The sequence below is a fragment of the Arachis duranensis genome, chromosome 1 (genome assembly GCF_000817695.3).
Source record: "Arachis duranensis cultivar V14167 chromosome 1, aradu.V14167.gnm2.J7QH, whole genome shotgun sequence".
NCBI lineage: Eukaryota > Viridiplantae > Streptophyta > Magnoliopsida > Fabales > Fabaceae > Arachis > Arachis duranensis.
Genome location: NC_029772.3, coordinates 25300916 through 25319074, shown reverse-complemented (window position 1 = coordinate 25319074; position 18159 = coordinate 25300916). Strand labels below are relative to the sequence as shown.

General features: G+C 37.8%; 1 protein-coding gene across 1 annotated transcript; it reads right to left on the bottom strand.

The window, feature by feature from the left end:
- Positions 1-4570: 4570 nt before the first annotated feature.
- Positions 4571-5712, bottom strand: LOC110275099 (uncharacterized). Its single transcript, XM_021130647.1, has 4 exons — positions 5589-5712; positions 5330-5388; positions 5094-5218; positions 4571-4952 (listed from the first exon to the last, which is right to left on the bottom strand). The coding sequence occupies exons 1-4, from the start codon at positions 5710-5712 to the stop codon at positions 4571-4573; spliced, it is 690 nt and encodes a 229-aa protein (XP_020986306.1).
- Between the last annotated feature and the right edge of the window lie 12447 nt (positions 5713-18159).

Sequence of the window (18159 nt, the reverse complement as noted above, 5' to 3'; positions counted from 1 at the left end):
TGTGCATCTTCCTCCTTTGTGGGTGCATCTTTTCTCTTTTGATTTTGCATCTTCCTTTTCTTCCATGTGTGAGGATGGAAAGTTCTCTAGTTCACTGGAGTATAAACTCCTTTGATTGATTTCCTCACTTTCTTCCATAGGATCTTGCATTATATCTCTTGGGAAGGAATTTGCTTGCTCCTCTTCCTGTGACTTGATAATTGACTGCACATGTTTCTCTATATTTTTTGACACTTGTCTTTATATCATGTAGGCATTCTTTCATGAGGAGCTCAAGATCTGATGGTATTTGAGATGAATAAGGAGATGGTGGCTCTTGATATGCATAAGAGGGAGATGCTGGTTCTTGATAAGTGTAAAAAGAGGATGGTTGTTGGTATGGGTAGATAGGTGGGGGTTCTTGGTATAAATATGGAGATGGTGGTTCTTGATATGAATATGGAGGTGGTGGCTCTTGATAGTTGGAATATGGAGTATTGAAGTTCCTTTGGTTTTGACTTTGCCAACCAAAATTTGGATAGTTCCTCCATCCAACATAATATGAATCACTACTCGGGTGTGAGTAGTAACCCATGTGATATCTCTCCATTATTTTTCCTTAGCACAAAACACCAAAAAGGAATAAACGCACCAAGTGGTAAAAAGGAAAGCAAAGAAGACAGAACATAATTTTTTTTGAAAATATTATTTTTTTATTTTTTATTTTTTTTAGAGAAAAATTACTACGGGAACACCAAACTTAATTTCAAAAATTAAGAGGAAAGAAAGAAAGAAAAAAAATGTAAAATAAATCAAAATAAATATATATTTTTTTCGAAAAAAAATTTTCCAAATTTTTTTAAATTATTTTTTTTATTTTTTTTAAATAATAAAAGAAAAAAAGAAAAAAAATTAAAGAAAACGAAAAAGGGGGAGGGGGTTGCTAACGCGAAACAAGGAAAAAAATTTTTTCTTTTTTTTTCAAAAAATAATAAAACAATTTTTTTTATAAAATTAAAATTAAAATGCCTAATCTAAACAATCAAACAACTAATAGTTGTTAATCACAATCAATCTCCGGCAACGGTGCCAAAAACTTGATGCGGTATTTTACAACCCACACTACTAACCGGCAAGTGCACCGGGTCGTACCAAGTAATACCTTACGTGAGTAAGGGTCGATCCCACGAGGATTGATGGATCAAGCAACAATAGTGTTTGATAGGATTAGTTAGGCAAGCAGAAAATGGTTTTGAGATATTCAACGAGCATTAAACAGTACTTTAAGAATTTCAGAAAGCAAGCAGCAATGAGTTGGGAATAAAATATTTGAGAAAGCAGTTAAGGTTTTAGAGTTATCTATTTTTTCCGAATTAACTTTTATTACTAAGTAATTTAATCATACAAGATTTAATTTCATGGCAAACTATATGTGACTAGACCCTAATTCCTTAGACCTTCCTAATCTCCTCTAAAATTCATCAACTACCAATTCCTAGGTTAATTAATTCCAATTAGAGGGTGATGATCAATTTCTAGTTTATATGCCAAAAGAATCCTAATTATATAAAAATAAGGGGATTATATGTCACGTATCCCGTTAAATACAAACAATTAGAAATTCAGTATAATATGTTTTCAAGCTGTTGTTCAAGTAAAGAGCTCTCCCAAATTTTACAAGAACTCAATTAGAACATGGGTCATACTTCCGTTCCACCCAAATTCATAAAATAAAGAACGAAAACAATTATTGAAATATAAATCAAAACATGGATTAAATTAGAAAGATCAAATGAATCAATCGACACAAATAGACAGAGCTCCTAACCTTAACAATGAAGGATTAGTTGCTCATGGTTCAGAGAAGAAAACTAGGATTCTGGTAAAATATACTGTGTTTCAATCTGATGGCATCAGATCCCTTTTTATAACTAATCCTCATAAATTTAAAATCTAATTATCTAAAATTAAAAATAATATCTTTTCCTAAAAATAAGATTTTAATTTAAATTCAAATTAATTAACAAGTCTTCAACTGATGGGTGGTGACCACTTGATTTGTCCATTCTACAGCTTCTAATCTGTGTTTTCTGGGCTGGAAACTAGGTCAAAACAGCCCAGAAATCGCCCCCAGCGTTTTTCTGCACTTGGCGCATATCACGCGTACGCGTCAGTCATGCGGGCACGTCGCTGGTCTTCTCCGCAATTCACGTTAACGCGTCGGTCACGCGGATGTGTCGCTGAGCAAATATTCAATTCACGCATACGCGTCAGTCACGCACACGCATCGCCATGGATACCTCCAAATCACGCGCACACGTCAGGCATGTATGCGCGTCCCTCCTCGCAGCCATCTCCTTTGATTCTTGTGCTGCAGAAACTCCATCAAATCCAGCCGAATGCTACCTAAAATAACAGTATTGTACAAAACTCAAAACAGCATCCATAGTGGCTAAAATATAATTAATTCTTGATTGAACTCAACAAAATCCATGCAAATTTACTAGAAAAAGGTAGAAAAGATGCTCACGCATCACAACACCAAACTTAAATTGTTGCTTGTCCTCAAGCAACCAAAACTAACACAGGCTTAGGATGTGAATTTGCATGAGAATGAGACTTTGATTAAGCTCATGTCTCTTTTTATAGTGGGGTATATAACTGTAATCCTGGATAGGTTTGGCATCTCACTCTCCTTTGAATTAGGAGGATGTCATTGTCATTCGGAATTAGAATCCGGATAATATTATGAATTCTCTGATTTTTATATTTTAGTTTAATCCTTGAACACAGCAAAATTTAGTTTAATTTATTTTTCTTTGGTGCTTTGCACCTTGAGCCTAGCTGTGACTTTAAATGTTTTGTCCCAAGGATTACTTGACACAGAAACATCACAAGCACTTAACTACGGAACTATATTTGAGTCCTGATTTTTCTTTCAGTTGCTCCCAGACAGTGGTGCTCAAAGCCTTTGGCATACTCTGTTAAACGCACATGGTCTCGACTCTAAGTGTTCTGTCTCAAGGATTACTTGACACAATCACACCACAAGCATATGACTAGGGAAACAACTCTTTGAGCTTTTAATCATGTCTGACCTCCTTAGTTATTGATGCTCAGAGCCTTGGACCTTGCTTTTATTATTTTTTTATTTATTTATTATTTATTTTTTTTCTTTTGCTGTTTCTTTTGCTTCAAGGATTAAATTTTTGTTTATTTCAGAGAAGTTATAATAATTCTCTAAATTCCTGTTCTTTACACATCAACATCCCTTGATTCAAATTCAAATATGCACTATTTATATCATGCATTCATAATTACAATTAATACCACCACATTTAAGTAAATAAGACTATTCTCAAAATTAACTCAATTTCTCATGCAATACATCACTTCTGTATTTTTTTTTCAAGCTCAGAGGGTAATACATGAGACATCTTTTTAGAATTAAATCATTTATGGAAAAACTAAACTAGACCTAGGATTCTCACTAATAAAGGATCATGCAACAGACAAAGTAAAATAGCAGAAAATCGGAACATAACATAGAAAAAGAGGGGAGGAATAAAAAATGAAAGGAACTCAACCACCTTAGTTATCCTAGCGGTCGCTTTATTCTTCAGGTTGTGTTCCTCAGTGAAGATGATTCGCCTCCCTTTTGGTGCCATAGGAATAAATAGAAAACTTCTAAGCGAAGCGTCAACACCAAACTTAAAGGTTTGCTTGTCCTCAAGCAAAGAAGAACTGAAAAATAGACAGAGACAAATATTATGAAAGAAAAAGAAAAGGATAAAAGAACAAGAGAGAATTAGGATTGGGAGAGGGAAAAGAAAATTAAAACTTGGGCGGCGAACTAGTGGAGTTGTGTAGCGCAGGCGACGCGTACGCGTGGGTCGCGAATTTTCTTTAATGACGTGTTAGCGTCAGGCACGCGTCCGCGTGCCATGGGTTTTGTGCAATTCGCGTGAAGCCAGCCGCGTGCACGCACAACTCTTTGTTCGCGTGGCTTGGGAACCAATATTGGCATACGACGCGTTCGCGTCATGCACGCGAACGCGTGGATGACCTTTTTGCAAATGACGCACACGCGTCAGGGACGCGATCGCGTGAGTAAATTTGTTCCTCTAGCACACTTCCTGTCCCAAGCCAGCATAACTCTCTGCCCAAATACTCCTCTACATTGATTTTGCAGGTCACGCATACGCGTTAATGATGCGCACGCGTGAATGGTGAAAATCACAAACGACGCGCACGCGTGGGGTACGCGTACGCGCGGTCATGTTTGTGCGCCAAGCATAGGTCCAGCGCCACTCCCGCACAACTCTCTATCAAATTTTGTTTTTCACGCACACATGATTGACGCGTTCGTGTCAGTGACGCTTGCGCGTCGTGTGCTTTTTTTTTTTACTTGAGGTGTTCGGTTCCTGGAATAACATAGCTGCATGATCAGAAAATTGGTAAGAACTCAATAAAAATAAAATAAATAAGAAAACTACTACTACAAAAAATAAAAATAGCTAAGGATACGAAATTATCGGGTTGCCTCTCGACAAGCGCTTCTTTAACGTCAGTAGCTTGACGGTCAGCTCTGCTAGTTCAGCAGATGAGTGGACCTCTGGCAATCAATCTCGCTTCCAAGATAGTGCTTTAACCTCTGGCCATTCACTGTAAATTTCCTGTCAGAATTCTCTTTCTGTATTTTCACATGACCATATGGTGAAGCTCTGGTAACCACAAACGGTCCGGACCATCGGGATTTCAGCTTCCCGGGAAAGAATTTGAGCCTTGAATTATATAGAAGCACTCTTTGTCCTGGCTCAAAGACTCTGATGGCAATCTTCTTGTCATGAAGTAGCTTGGTTCTCTCCTTATAGAGCTTGGAATTTTCATAGGCTAAATGTCTGAATTCATCAAACTCATTCAGCTGAAGCATTCGCTTGATTCCTGCAGCTTCTGAATCAAGATTTAGATACCTGATTGCCCAGTAAGCTTTATGCTCCAGCTCAACTGGCAAGTGACAGGCTTTGCCATAGACCAACTAATAAGGGGACATGCTAATGGAAGTCTTGTACGCTGTCTGGTATGCCCAGAGAGCATTATCAAGCTTCCTAGACCAGTCCTTTCTTGAAACACTGACGATCTTCTCTAGAATCCTCTTAAGTTCCCTATTGGAAACTGTAACTTGTCCACTTGTCTGAGGGTGATAGGGGGTTGCCACTTTATGACGGACTCCATATCTCTGCAGAAGAGAGTCCAACTGTCTGTTGTAGAAATGGCTTCCTCCATCACTAATGAGTGTCCTTGGGACACCAAACTGGCTAAAGATATATCTCTGAAGAAAGCTTATTACCACTTTGGCATCATTGATGGGCAAAGCCACAGCTTCCATCCACTTGGACACATAGTCAACTGCCATTAGAATATAGTTGTTTGAATGTGAGGTTGGGAAAGATCCCATGAAATTAATACCCCACACATCAAACAACTCAACCTCAAGAATTCCCTGCTGTGGCATTTCATGGTTGGCAGGGAGATTCGTGGCTTTTTCACATCTGTCACAGTACTTTACAAATGCTCTTGAGTCTCTGAAGAGAGTCGGCCAGTAAAACCTGCTCTAAAGGACCTTTGTAGCTGTCCTTTCACCACCAAAGTGGCCTCCATACTCAGAACCATGACAGTGCCAAAGAATATGTTGTTTTTCTTCATCTGGGACACACCTCCAGATGATTCCATCTGAACACCTTTTAAAAAGGTATGTTTCTTCCCAAATGTAGTACTTTGCATTAGTCAATAGCTTCTTCACTTGTTGCCTACTATACTCCCTTGGGATAAAATTCATGGCCTTATAATTTGCAATGTCTGCAAACCATAGTGCCTGCTGAATGAGGAACAATTGCTCATCCGGGAACGTCTCAGTCACAGCTGTAGGTGGTTGTACTACTGCTTTAAGCTCAATTCTGGAAAGATGGTCAGCTACTTGATTCTCTAACCATTTCCTATCTTTTATCTCAATATCAAACTCCTGAAGGAGTAACACTCATCTGATTAATCTTGGTTTAGAATCCTGTTTGGTTAGAAGGTACTTCAAAGCAGCATGATCAGTATAAATAATAACCTTAGAACCAAGTAAATAGGACCTAAACTTATCAACAGCATATACAATAGCTAATAATTCCTTTTCTGTAGTTGTGTAATTCTTTTGGGCATCATTTAACACACGACTGGAATAGTAAATGACATATACAAGCTTACCATGCCTCTGTCCTAAAACAGCTCCTATAGCAAAGTCACTAGCATCACACATTAATTCAAATGGTAGATCCCAATCAGGGGGAGCTATAATGGGAGCAGAGGTAAGGTTTGCTTTCAGAGTTTCAAAAGCATGCAAACAATCAGAATCAAAGAAAAAAGGAACATCAGCAACCAAGAGGTTGCTTAGAGGTTTAGCAATTTTTGAAAAATCCTTTATAAATCTTCTATAAAATCCTGCATGACCCAAGAAACTCTTGACTGCCTTAACATTAGTTGGTGGTGGTAATTTTTTAATTACCTCCACCTTTGCTCTATCAACCTCAATTCCCTTACTTGAAATCCGGTGTCCAAGAACAATACCTTCTGTAACCATAAAATGGTATTTTTCCCAATTTAAAACAAGGTTTGATTCTTAACACCGTTTCAAGACAAGAGATAAATGCTTAAGGCAGGATTCAAAAGAATTACCAAAAACAGAAAAGTCATCTATAAATACCTCAATAAAATTTTCAACCATATCAGAAAAATTTGAAAGCATACACCTCTGAAAAGTTGCTGGAGCATTGCAAAGTCCAAAAGGCATTCTTCTGTAGGCAAATACTCCAAAGGGGCATGTGAATGCTGTCTTCTCTTGATCTTGAGGGTCCACTTCAATTTGATTATATCCAGAATATCCATCTAGAAAACAATAAAATGCATGACCAGCTAACCTCTCAAGCATCTGATCAATGAAAGGTAGGGGGAAATGATCCTTCCTTGTAGCAGTGTTGAGCCTCCTATAGTCTATACACATCCGCCAACCTGTGACTGTTCTTGTGGGGATAAGCTCATTCTTTTAATTCTTGATCACTGTCATCCCTCCTTTCTTGGGAACTACCTGCACAGGACTTACCCAAGGACTGTCAGAAATAGGAAAATAATTCCAGCTTCCCATAGTTTCATTAACTCTTTTTGGACCACCTCTTTCATGGTTGGATTGAGTGACGAACCACTATTTCATGATAAATCTTGTACTTAAATTGAATAATTTATCAAACACTTCACCTACTTATTCATATGAATTTGCATGATTTTACAATTCCTTCCTTGGAATTTGATATATGAGAAAACATGTTTCCTATGCTTTAAAATTACCAAATTTAATTATCCTTTATTACCATTCGATGCCGTGATTTCTGTGTTGAGTACTTTCAGGTTTTATAGGGCAGGAATGACTTAAAGGATGGAAAGAAAACATACAAAAATGGAAGAAAATCACAAATTGGAGTCCTTGGACGACGCGAACGCGTGGTTCGCTCAAAAGAGAATCGACGCGAGCGCATGGATGAGGCGAACGCATGACCTGTGAAACACAACTGATGCAAGTGCATGACTGACGCGACCGCGTGGAAAAGCAACACTCTAGATGACGCGATCGCGTGACCCACGCGGACGCGTGACATGCGTGATCTGCAGAATTTGCAGAAGTCATCCTCAACGATTTCTGGGCCCCTTTTAGCCCAGATCCAAGCCCAGAGAACACAGATTAAAGAATTATAAATGGAGGAATTCATCCATTCATGAGCATATGGAGATTAGAGACTGAATACTGGATTCATACATAGTTTTAGGATTTAGATGTAGTTTTTAGAGAGAGAGGTTCTCTCCTCTCTCTTAGGTTTTAGAATTAGGATCTCCTTTATTCATTAGGATTGTTTCTTCATACCAGGTTCAATAATTTATGTTTCTCTTCTATTTTTGTTTACTCTAAAGCTTTTATTTGTAATTGATTTATGTTGCCCAATTGGCTTATGAACTTTTCCATGTTAGAATTGACATCTCCATTCAATATAATTTGAGGTATTCCATATATTTATGATTTTAATCTAGCTTTCCATATTCTTGGTTCTGGTTGAATAATTGGTAACTCTTGAGTTATCAAACACATCGTGATTGATAATTATTATTCTTGCTAATTAATTTAGATTCCTATAACTATAGTCTTTCCTCAAGGAGTTGACTAGGACTTTAGATATTAAATTAATTTGTCCATTTAACTGGCCTTCATAGTTAGAGGTTGACTTAGTGGGAGCAACAGTATAATTCTCATCACTATTGATAAGGATAACTAGGATAGGACTTCCAGTTTTCATACCTTGCCAAGAGTTTTATTAGTTATTAATTTATTAATTCCTGCAATTTATTTCTCTTGTTCAAACCTTTTCAAAACCCAAAAACACTATTTTGCATAACCAATAATAATTCATACTTCCCTGCAATCCCTTGAGAAGATGACCCAAGGTTTGAATACTTCAGTTTATAAATTTTATTGGGTTTGTTACTTGTGACAACCAAACATTTGTAAGAAAGGTTGATTGCTTGGTTTAGAAACTATACTTGCAACGAGAATTTATTATAACTTCTCAACCAACAATCTTTAGTTCTTCATTGAGTCTCCTTTGTGGTTGCACAACTGGTATAACATCATCTTCAAGGAGGATCTTGTGCATACACTTGTTTGGATTAATCCCCTTCAAGTCACTAATGGTCCACCAAGAGCTGTTTTATGACTCTTGAGCACTGAAATAGGTGCCTTTTCCTCTTCAGGCTTCAGGGATGAGCTAATAATCAGTGGATATGAGTCATTCTCACCCAAGAACACATATTTCCAAGAAGGGGGTAAGGATTTGAGCTCAAGCTTGGGGGCTTCCTGCTCTGCTTTAGGCGTGTGAACCATAGCCTTCTGCGGTGGTGAATTTTCAACTTCAACTAATTCATACTCAGAGATAGGATCCAGAATGTCATCAAGCTCCTCAACTTTCAGTATCTCTTGAACAAGTGGTTCAATAACATCTATTTTCATACACCCTTCAGAATGATTAGGGTGCTTGAGAGCTTCAAAAACATGAAGGACCACCTGTTCTTCATTGACCCTCAGGGTCAATTCACCGTTTTGTACATCAATCAAAGCTTTACCTGTAGCTAAAAAGGGTCTACCAAGTATAATAGTGGATTTTACCTCCTCTTCCATGTCTAATATAACAAAATCAACAGGAAAGATGAATGGTCCTACTTTAACAAGTAAATCCTCAACAACACCCACAGGTAATTTAATAGAAAGATCAGCAAGTTGAAGAGAAATACGAGTGGGTTTTACCTACTCAATTTGAAGCTTTTTCATCACTGAAAGTGGCATGAGATTGATGCTAGCTCCAAGGTCACATAAAGCTCTCTGAATGGTGACATCTCCAATGGTGCAAGGAATTACAAAGCTCCCTGGATCTGGCATCTTTTCAGGAAGGTTGTGTTGAATAATGGCACTGCATTCCTTGGTTAACACCACTGTTTGTTGTTCCTTCCAATTCCTCTTGTGGGTCAACAGTTCTTTCATAAATTTAGCATAGAGAGGCATTTGCTCAAGAGCCTCTGGAAAGGGAATGTTGATCTGTAGCTTCTTGAAGACATCTAAAAATTTAGAGAACTATTTTTCTTTGGAAGCCTTCTGAAGTCTCTGAGGATATGGCATTTTTGGCTTGTATTCAGGAGCCTTTGGCAATGTAGGATATGTGTCTAGAGAGTCAGGGAACGGGTTGTCTGCACGCTTTGGAGGGGCGTGCTCCACTTCTTCCTTTTTCTCCTCTGGAGCTCTCTTTTCAACTAGCTCTTCTTTGGCCCTTGTCTCAGAACCAGCTGTCTTACCACTTCTCAATTGAATAACCTTGCAGTCTGGTGCACGAAATTGTGATCATCAACAATGGCGCCAATAGACTTGGAGCTCTCAAACGTAAATCACACTTTGTCACAACTTCGCACAACTAACCAGCAAGTGCACTGGGTCGTCCAAGTAATACCTTACGTGAGTAAGGGTCGATCCCACAGAGATTGTTGGTATGAAGCAAGCTATGGTCATCTTGTAAATCTCAGTTAGGCGGATTCAAATGGTTATAATGGTTTTCGAAAATAAGGAAAAATAAACAGAAAATAAAGGTAGAGATAATTATTTAATTCATTGGTGGGAATTTCAGATAAGTGTATGGAGATGCTTTGTCCCTTCTAAATCTCTGGTTTCCTACTGCCTTCCTCCAATCATTCTTACTCCTTTCCATGACAAGCTGTATGTAGGGCATTACTGTTGTCAGTGGCTACTTCCCATCCTCTCAGTGAAAATGGTCCAAATGCACTTGTCACAGCACGACTAATCATCTATCGGTTCTCGATCATGTCGGAATAGAATCCATTGATTCTTTTGCGTCTGTCACTACGCCCAACAATCGCGAGTTTGAAGCTCGTCACAGTCATTCAATCCCTGAATCCTACTCGGAATACCACAGACAAGGTTTAGACTTTCCAGATTCTCAAGAATGGCCGCCAATAATTCTAGCTTATACCACGAAGATTCTGGTTAAGGAATCCAAGAGATATTCACTCTAGCTTTCGCTTGTAGAACAGAAGTGGTTGTCAGGCACGCGTTCATAGTGACGGATGATGATGAGTTTCACGGATCATCACATCCATCAGGTTGAAGTATGAGTAATATCTTAGAATAGGAATAAGCTTGAATTGAATAAAAGATAGTAGTAATTGCATTAAAACTCGAGGTACAGCAGAGCTCCACACTTTAATCTACGGTGTGTAGAAACTCCACCATTGAAAATACATAAATGATCAATGTTCAGGCATGGCCAAATGGCCAGCCCCCAAAGTCTAAGAACTAAATGTCCAGAGATAGATTCCCCAGATGAAAATACAATAGTAAAAACTCCTATTTATACTAGACTAGCTACTAGGGATTACAGAAATAAGTCTAAGTGCAGAAATCCACTTCTGGGGCCCATTTTGGTGTGTGCTTGGGCTGAGCTTGAGCTTTACATGTGCAGAGGCTTCTCTTGGAGTTAAGCGCCAAGTTGTAACATGTTTTTGGCGTTTAACTCTGGTTTGTGACGTGTTTCTGGCGTTTTACTCTAGAATGCAGCATGGAACTGGCGTTGAATGCCAGTTTGCATCATCTAAACTCGAACAAATTATGGACTATTATATATTGCTGAAAAGCTCTGGATGTCTAATTTCCAACGCCGTTGATAGCGCTCCATTTGAAGTTTTGTAGCTCCAGAAAATTCATTTCGAGTGTAGAGAGGTCAGAATCCAAAAGCATCAGCAGTCCTTTGTCAGCCTTCTATCAGACTTTTGCTCAGGTCCCTCAATTTCAGCCCAAAAATATCTGAAATTATAGAAAAACACACAAACTCATAGTAAAGTCCATAAATGTAAATTTTGCATAAAAACTAATGAAAACATCCCTAAAAGTAGCTAGATCCTACTAAAAACTACCTAAAAATAATGCTAAAAAGCGTATAACTTATCCGCTCATCATGGAGGCTCTAGTGGAGGCTCTGGTTTTCTGCATAAACTCCTCATTATCTCCCAATTTGAATCTTCCTTGGATTTAGAGTTAACCTGCTGAGGCTGAGATTGGCGGTTATTGTAATTGTTCTGTTGGAAACTACCCTGAGAATTATTGTTGAAATTCTGAGGTCTCTGGGGTTGGTCCCTCCACCCAAAATTTGGGTGATTTCTCCATACTTGATTGTATGTATGAGAATAGGGGTCATTATTGGGATTTCTAGAACCACTCCCCATGTAATTAACCTGTTCAGAAGAGGATTGAGCAAAATCATAATTATCATTTTGCACTAAATTTCCTCCCATGTCATAAGAGACCTCTTAAGGTGGATTTTGGGTGTTGATAGCTGAGACTTATATGCCACCCATGTGTTGAGTAAGTAGATTTATTTGCTGAGACATAAGCTTGTTCTGAGCAAGAATTGCATTAAGAGCTTCCACTTCCATGACACCCTTCTTCTGAGGAGCCTCAGAGTTCACACGATTCCTATTAGATGAGTATAAATATTGATTTCTAGCAACCAATTCAATAAGCTCAATAGTCTCCTCCGATGTCTTCTTCTTGTGCAATGAACCTCCTGCAAAATTGTCTAAGCACATCTTGGACATTTCACCCAAGCCTTCATAAAAGATATATATTTGAATCCATTTGGAGAACATGTCTGGAGGGCATTGGCTAATCAGTAGCTTGTATCTCTCCCAAGCTTCATACAGAGTCTCATCATCCTTCTGCCTAAAGGTCTGAACCTCCACCTTAAGCTTAGTCAGCTTCTTTGGTGGGAAAAATTTAGTGAGAAACTCAGTAACCACCTTGTTCCAAGTATCCAAACTCTCCTTGGGTTGGAAATCTAGCCATAGCTTTGCCCCATCCCTCAGAGCAAACGGGAAGAGCATGAGTTTGTACATATCTGGTTTTACTCCATCTGTCTTCACAGTATCACAAATTTGCAGAAAACTAGAAATAAATTGATTTGGGATTTCGTGGGAAAGACCGTGATGCTGGTAGTTTTGTTGTACCAGGGTGGCTAATTGTGGCTTTAACTCAATGTTGTTCGCAGCTATAGGAGGCACCACAATGCTCTTTCCATGCAGATTTGCTGTAGGAGCGGAGAAAGAACTAAGTATTCTCCTTTGTTGTTCATTCCCATTTGGGTTTGCCACATTGGCATTATTAGTATTATTCAGATCCATAGTGGATTCTATAGCCTTGTAAAGTCTTGCTTGTTGTAAACGCCGCCTGAAAGTCCTTTCATGTTCAGGATCAAAGTCTAAGAGATGTTCTTTATTTCTATTCCTGCACATAAACAAACAGAAAACACGAAAGAATGGGAATCTTTACGTTAGAGTGCAGAGAATTCCTAGTGAGGCAACCTGTGTAAAGAAATAAAAAAATACTAAATAAAATAAATAAATAGAAAAAAGTTAAAATAAAAAATAACTAGGTAACACAAAACTTAATTTCAGAAATTAAGAAAAATATTAATGCTATTTATTTAATTAAAATATTTTTTTGAAAATAATAAATTAAAATTTAAATAAAATTAAAACTAAAATGCCAAATCTAAGCAATCAAATAACTAATAGTTGTTAATCACAGTCAGTCCCCAGCAACGGCGCAAAAAACTTGGTGCGGTGTTTACAACCAAGTAATACTTTACGTGAGTAAGGGTCGATCCCACGAGGATTGATGGATTAAGCAACAGTTATTGAATGATAGGCTTAGTTAGGCAAGCAGAAAAGAGTGTTTTTGTATTCAAAGAGCATTGAACAGTAAATTAAGAATATTAAAGACAGGTAGATAAATAAGTTGGTAATAAAATATGGAAAAAATAGTTAAGACTTCAAAGTTATCTATTCTTCCGGATTGATTTTTTTTACTAACTAATTTAATCATGCAAAATTTAATTCATGGCAAATTATATGTGACTAGACCCTAATTCCTTAGACCTTCCTAGTCTCCTCTAAAATTCATTAACTGCCAATTCCTTGGTCAATTAATTCCAATTAGAGGTTGATGATCAATTTCTAGTTTATATGCCACAAGAATCCTAATTATCCAAAAATAAAGGGATTATATGTCACGTATCCCATTAAATACAAACAATAAGAAATTTAGTATAATATGTTTTCAAGCTGTTGTTCAAGTAAAGAGCTTTCTCAAGTTTTACAAGAACTCAATTAGAACATGGGTCATACTTCCGTTCCACCCAAATTCATAAAATAAAGAACAAAAATAATTATTGAAATATAAATCAAAACATGGATTAAATTAGAAAGATCAAACGAATCAATCCATAGAAATAGACAGAGCTCCTAACCTTAACAATGAAGGTTTAGTTGCTCATGGTTAAGAGAAGAAAACTAGGATTTTGGTAAAATGTACTATATTTCAATATGATGGCATCAGATCCCTTTTTATAACTAATCCTCATAAATTTAAAATCTAATTATCTAAAATTAAAAATAATATCTTTTCCTAAAAATAAGATTTAAATTTAAATTCGAATTAATTAACAAGCCTTTAGCTGATGGGTGGGGACCACTTGATTTGTAAATTATGCAACTTCTAATCTGTGTTTTCTGGGCTGAAAACTGGGTCAAAACAGCCCAGAAAATCGCCCCCAGCATTTTTCTGCACGTGGCGCATGTCACGCGTACGCGTCAGTCACTCGTGCGCGTCGCTGGTCTTCTTCGCAAGTCATATGAACGCGTCGGTCACGCGGACGCATCGCTGAGCAAATCTTCAATTCACGCGTACGCGTCAGTCACGCGCACGCGTCGCCATGGATACCTCCAAATCACGCGCACGCATCAGGCACGCGTGCGCGTCGCTCCTCGCAGCCATCTCCTTTGATTCTTGTACTGTAGAAACTCCATCAAATCCAGCCAAATGCTACCTAAAATAACAATATTGCACAAAACTCAAAATAGCATCCATAGTGGCTAAAATATAATTAATTCTTGATTAAACTCAAAAAAATCCATGCAAATTCACTAGGAAGAGATAGAAAAGATGCTCACGCATCAGTAACAAAAGTTGGTTTTGCTTTTTTTGTTTTGTATTTTTCTTTGGTTCTCCTATGTTTGACTTTGTGCACAAAAGATAGGCAAGGAAAAAGCTGAAGTACATGAGAGTGATCCTTGCTATTGGGTGGACGAGAGTGTGAAGAGCCAGGTCTCCTGATTTAATGATGTTGTGTCTGTGAACGTGCTTGGTTCAAGCATGTGGGACAAGGAGGGGAGTCACATAGAAGTGTTGCCATGTGGGGAGAGTGATCACGTATGTGAGAAGTTAAGCGACTAGCCTTATTTTATTTCTATGACTATTTGCTTATGGAACTTGGTATTAGGCTTCCTTTTTTTGACTTTCAATATGGTGTGTTTGGGTTAAACTGGGCTCTGACACAGTTACATCTGAAGACTTGGGGTTTTGTTAGAGCCTTCGAGAATTTGATGGAATAAAACAACCTCCTTCTCTAAGATTATTTTTTTCGCTATTTCAATTAAAAGGGATTAGGAGGGGCCTATGGGTAAACCTGAGTAGTCATCCTAGGAAAATAATTTTTGGTCTATATAAATCATCTTTTAAAGATTTTAAAGTAATGTTTGTGAAAATTAGGAGTGCCTTGGATGAATTTTCATTTTATTTGAACGAGTTTTTAGAGGAGAGATTTCCTCTTTCTTGGTCTCCCGAGCTTATGCAGATCTTAGATGTTGTAGATAGTTGTATTGACGATAATTTAGTTAATAGTGTTTTTAATTTCTGAAATGGAATCTAAGGAGTTGTTATCTGTTGCTGAATTGTTGAAATGGGACACAGATAAGCGGGCAATACTGGATTATATAGGTAGTTGTAGGTTTGCTAGGGATATATTTGGCATTATTGTTTGTATAAAAACGTAACTTTTGTTTTGATGATGGTGCAGAAGAGAAAGTGCTGACCATAACAATGGCTAGCATGAAATCCTTTTTCAATCAAAGAAAGAAAAATGAAAAAGTGGGGTCGACTACCAATGTGGATAAGGAAGCTTGTGTAGGTGATGTGCAATCCGAGTTAAAACCGAAAGATAAGTGAAAAAGGGGACAACCGACTATTAAGGAAAGGACGGCCATGATTATTGATCAGAAGGACGAGGATGATGTGAATCATGGGTTGGTGGAGATTCCTTATAAGTCACAAAAAAGGTTACATGAGTATTCGGAAGATGACCATGTGAAATCTCTTTGGTCTAAATTATTTCCTTTTATGGCCCTTGCCAATCAATTCAGTCAGTTTCCTGCCGTTAGAATTATCAATGAAGTTGGTCATATAGGTGCTAGCCGCTTTCTATAGGTATATCACTTTTATTCATAGTGATTTTCAATTTAACTTTGTTTGACTAATGGCCTTTTCAGTTATTGGAGCTCGCCTTGGGTCAATTGGTTGGACACAAGAGCTTGCTTTGGAAAAGGAAAAGATGAATGCTGTGTCAATTGAGGAGTTGACTAAGGTTGTAGACGAGAAGGAACAGAAAGTTGTCAAACTATCCTCCTCTCTGAAACTAAAGGATTCAGAGTTGAGCAGTATTACATGTCATTAGCAATCAATGGAGCATGAAGTGAAGGAGTTGAAGGTTGAGAAAGAATAGCTTGCTGCTCAAGTGAAGGAGTTAGAAACCGAGGTTTATGAAGCTTTCGTTCAAAGATTTAACCAAGTAGTGTCTCAGGTTAAAGTTGTGTTTCCTGAAATAGATGTGGAGAAGTTGGATGCAACAAAAGTGGTCGTTAACGAGAAGTTGGTAGATGACAATGCTTTGGGCGAATGAGGAGGTGAGAGCTCAAGTATTGGTGAGAATGAGGGTTGATTTGGCTTTGTAATAGCATTCTCAGCTTTTATGGACTTGTTTATTTTGAATTGTCGGTTTGCTAATTTATAAGATCGGTTTACTTTGTATTGTTTTGTTGAAATTATCCAAGTATGAAGTTTGGCTGGTACTTTAGCTATTTTATCAACAATTTGAATGATTTGGCAGTAAATGTTGAATTTCTTTTAAAAATAGGCAAAGGAAATCGTATTGTTGACTTTATTTATTATATTTGAAAAATACATAAATTTGATGGGTGTTTGGCCTTGTTAAAACACTCTCTGAGCAAAATCCTGCATGAAAAAAAAACTCATGAGTAGGAAAAAGAGTACCTTCATTCACTGTGACATTAGACTTATGCCTGATATAATTTGAGATATGAAACACTCAATGAACCAGAAACTGGGTCTCCCTCCAACGTTTGTTATACATAAGCCCCTATGCCGAGCACTCTTGCAATGAAATAGGAGCCTTCCCTAATTGTAGCTAGCTTGCCATGTCGTGGTGGTCTCCTTGCTTCTTCTGTTCGCCAAAAAACAAGATCAAATTTTTGGAAAACTAGGAAAAACTACTCAACTGTTATACTTTCGTTCAATCAATTGTTGCTTCCCTTTGTTTGAAGGTGGCGACCTCTATATCTTCTTCTGCAATATCAAGCTTGAATGATCTTGCATATGTGTTTGCATTGTCATTGTATAGCTCGGTCCTTAACGTTGGGTGGACGATTTCTACTGGTATCATTGCATCCGCCTCATAAACCAACCTGGAATCTGTTTCTCCAGTGGTCGAGTGAATAGTGGTATTATAGCTCCATAATATTTCTGGATAAGGTCGGCCCATTGTCCCTTAGTGTTGCTGACTTTCTTTAATTGGCTTGTAGTATAACTTGGTTAGCCGCTTTTACTTGTCTATTTATTTGTGGATGTTCAACCGAGCTAAAATCATGTTTAATGTTAAAATTCTATAAAATGAAGGCAAGTTTGTAGGCAGTGAATTGTCTACCATTATCAGAAATTATTTCACCAGGGATACCATATCTACATATGATGTGCTTCCATAAAAATGATTGTACCTTGTCTGCTGTTATTTGTGTTAGTGGTTGTGCTTCAATCCACTTTGAAGTAATCTACTAAAACTAAAAGAAATTTTACTTGTCCTAGTGCTGTTGGGAAAGGTCCTAGGATATCCAGACCCTATCAATAGAATGGCCAGCTTACCTCGGTGCTGTGCAAGAGCTTGGTAAGGGTGTGTATGGTTATTTCATGCCTTTGGCAATTATCACATTCTTGTACCTTGAGTATACAGTCTCTTTTGAGTGATGGTCAGTAATAACTTACTCGAAGTAATTTGGTGGCCAGGCTACATTCTCCTATGTGATTTTCACATACACCCTCATGAGCCTCGGACATAAGCTAACGCAGCCTCCTTGTCATTGAGACATTTGAGCAGCGGTTGAGAAAATTCTTGTCTGTATAGGTTGGTGCCAATAATCGTATAGAAGCTTGTTCTTCTTCGGAAGAGTCGTGGATTTGCATCTTCCCGGGGAATGACCCATTCTTTAATCTATTTGAGAAAGGGGGATCTCCAATCTTCGACCTGTATGACACTTAAGACGTCGACTCGGGTTTTATGCTCTTTGGGTATATCAATAATCTCAAATGTAATAAATTCGGAAATGAGATCCTTTACTATGAGACAATATTGC

Bases quoted from the DNA above. Each gene is read 5' to 3' on its own strand.
- LOC110275099 (XM_021130647.1), bottom strand. From the start codon at position 5,712: ATGGAATCATCTGGAGGTGTGTCCCAGATGAAGAAAAACAACATATTC. The intron at 5,389-5,588 runs GTTTTACTGGCC...TTCTAATGGCAG, and splicing joins ACAAAGGTCCTTTAGAGCAG to TTGACTATGTGTCCAAGTGG. The intron at 5,219-5,329 runs GTAATAAGCTTT...TCTCTTCTGCAG, and splicing joins CCATCAATGATGCCAAAGTG to AGATATGGAGTCCGTCATAA.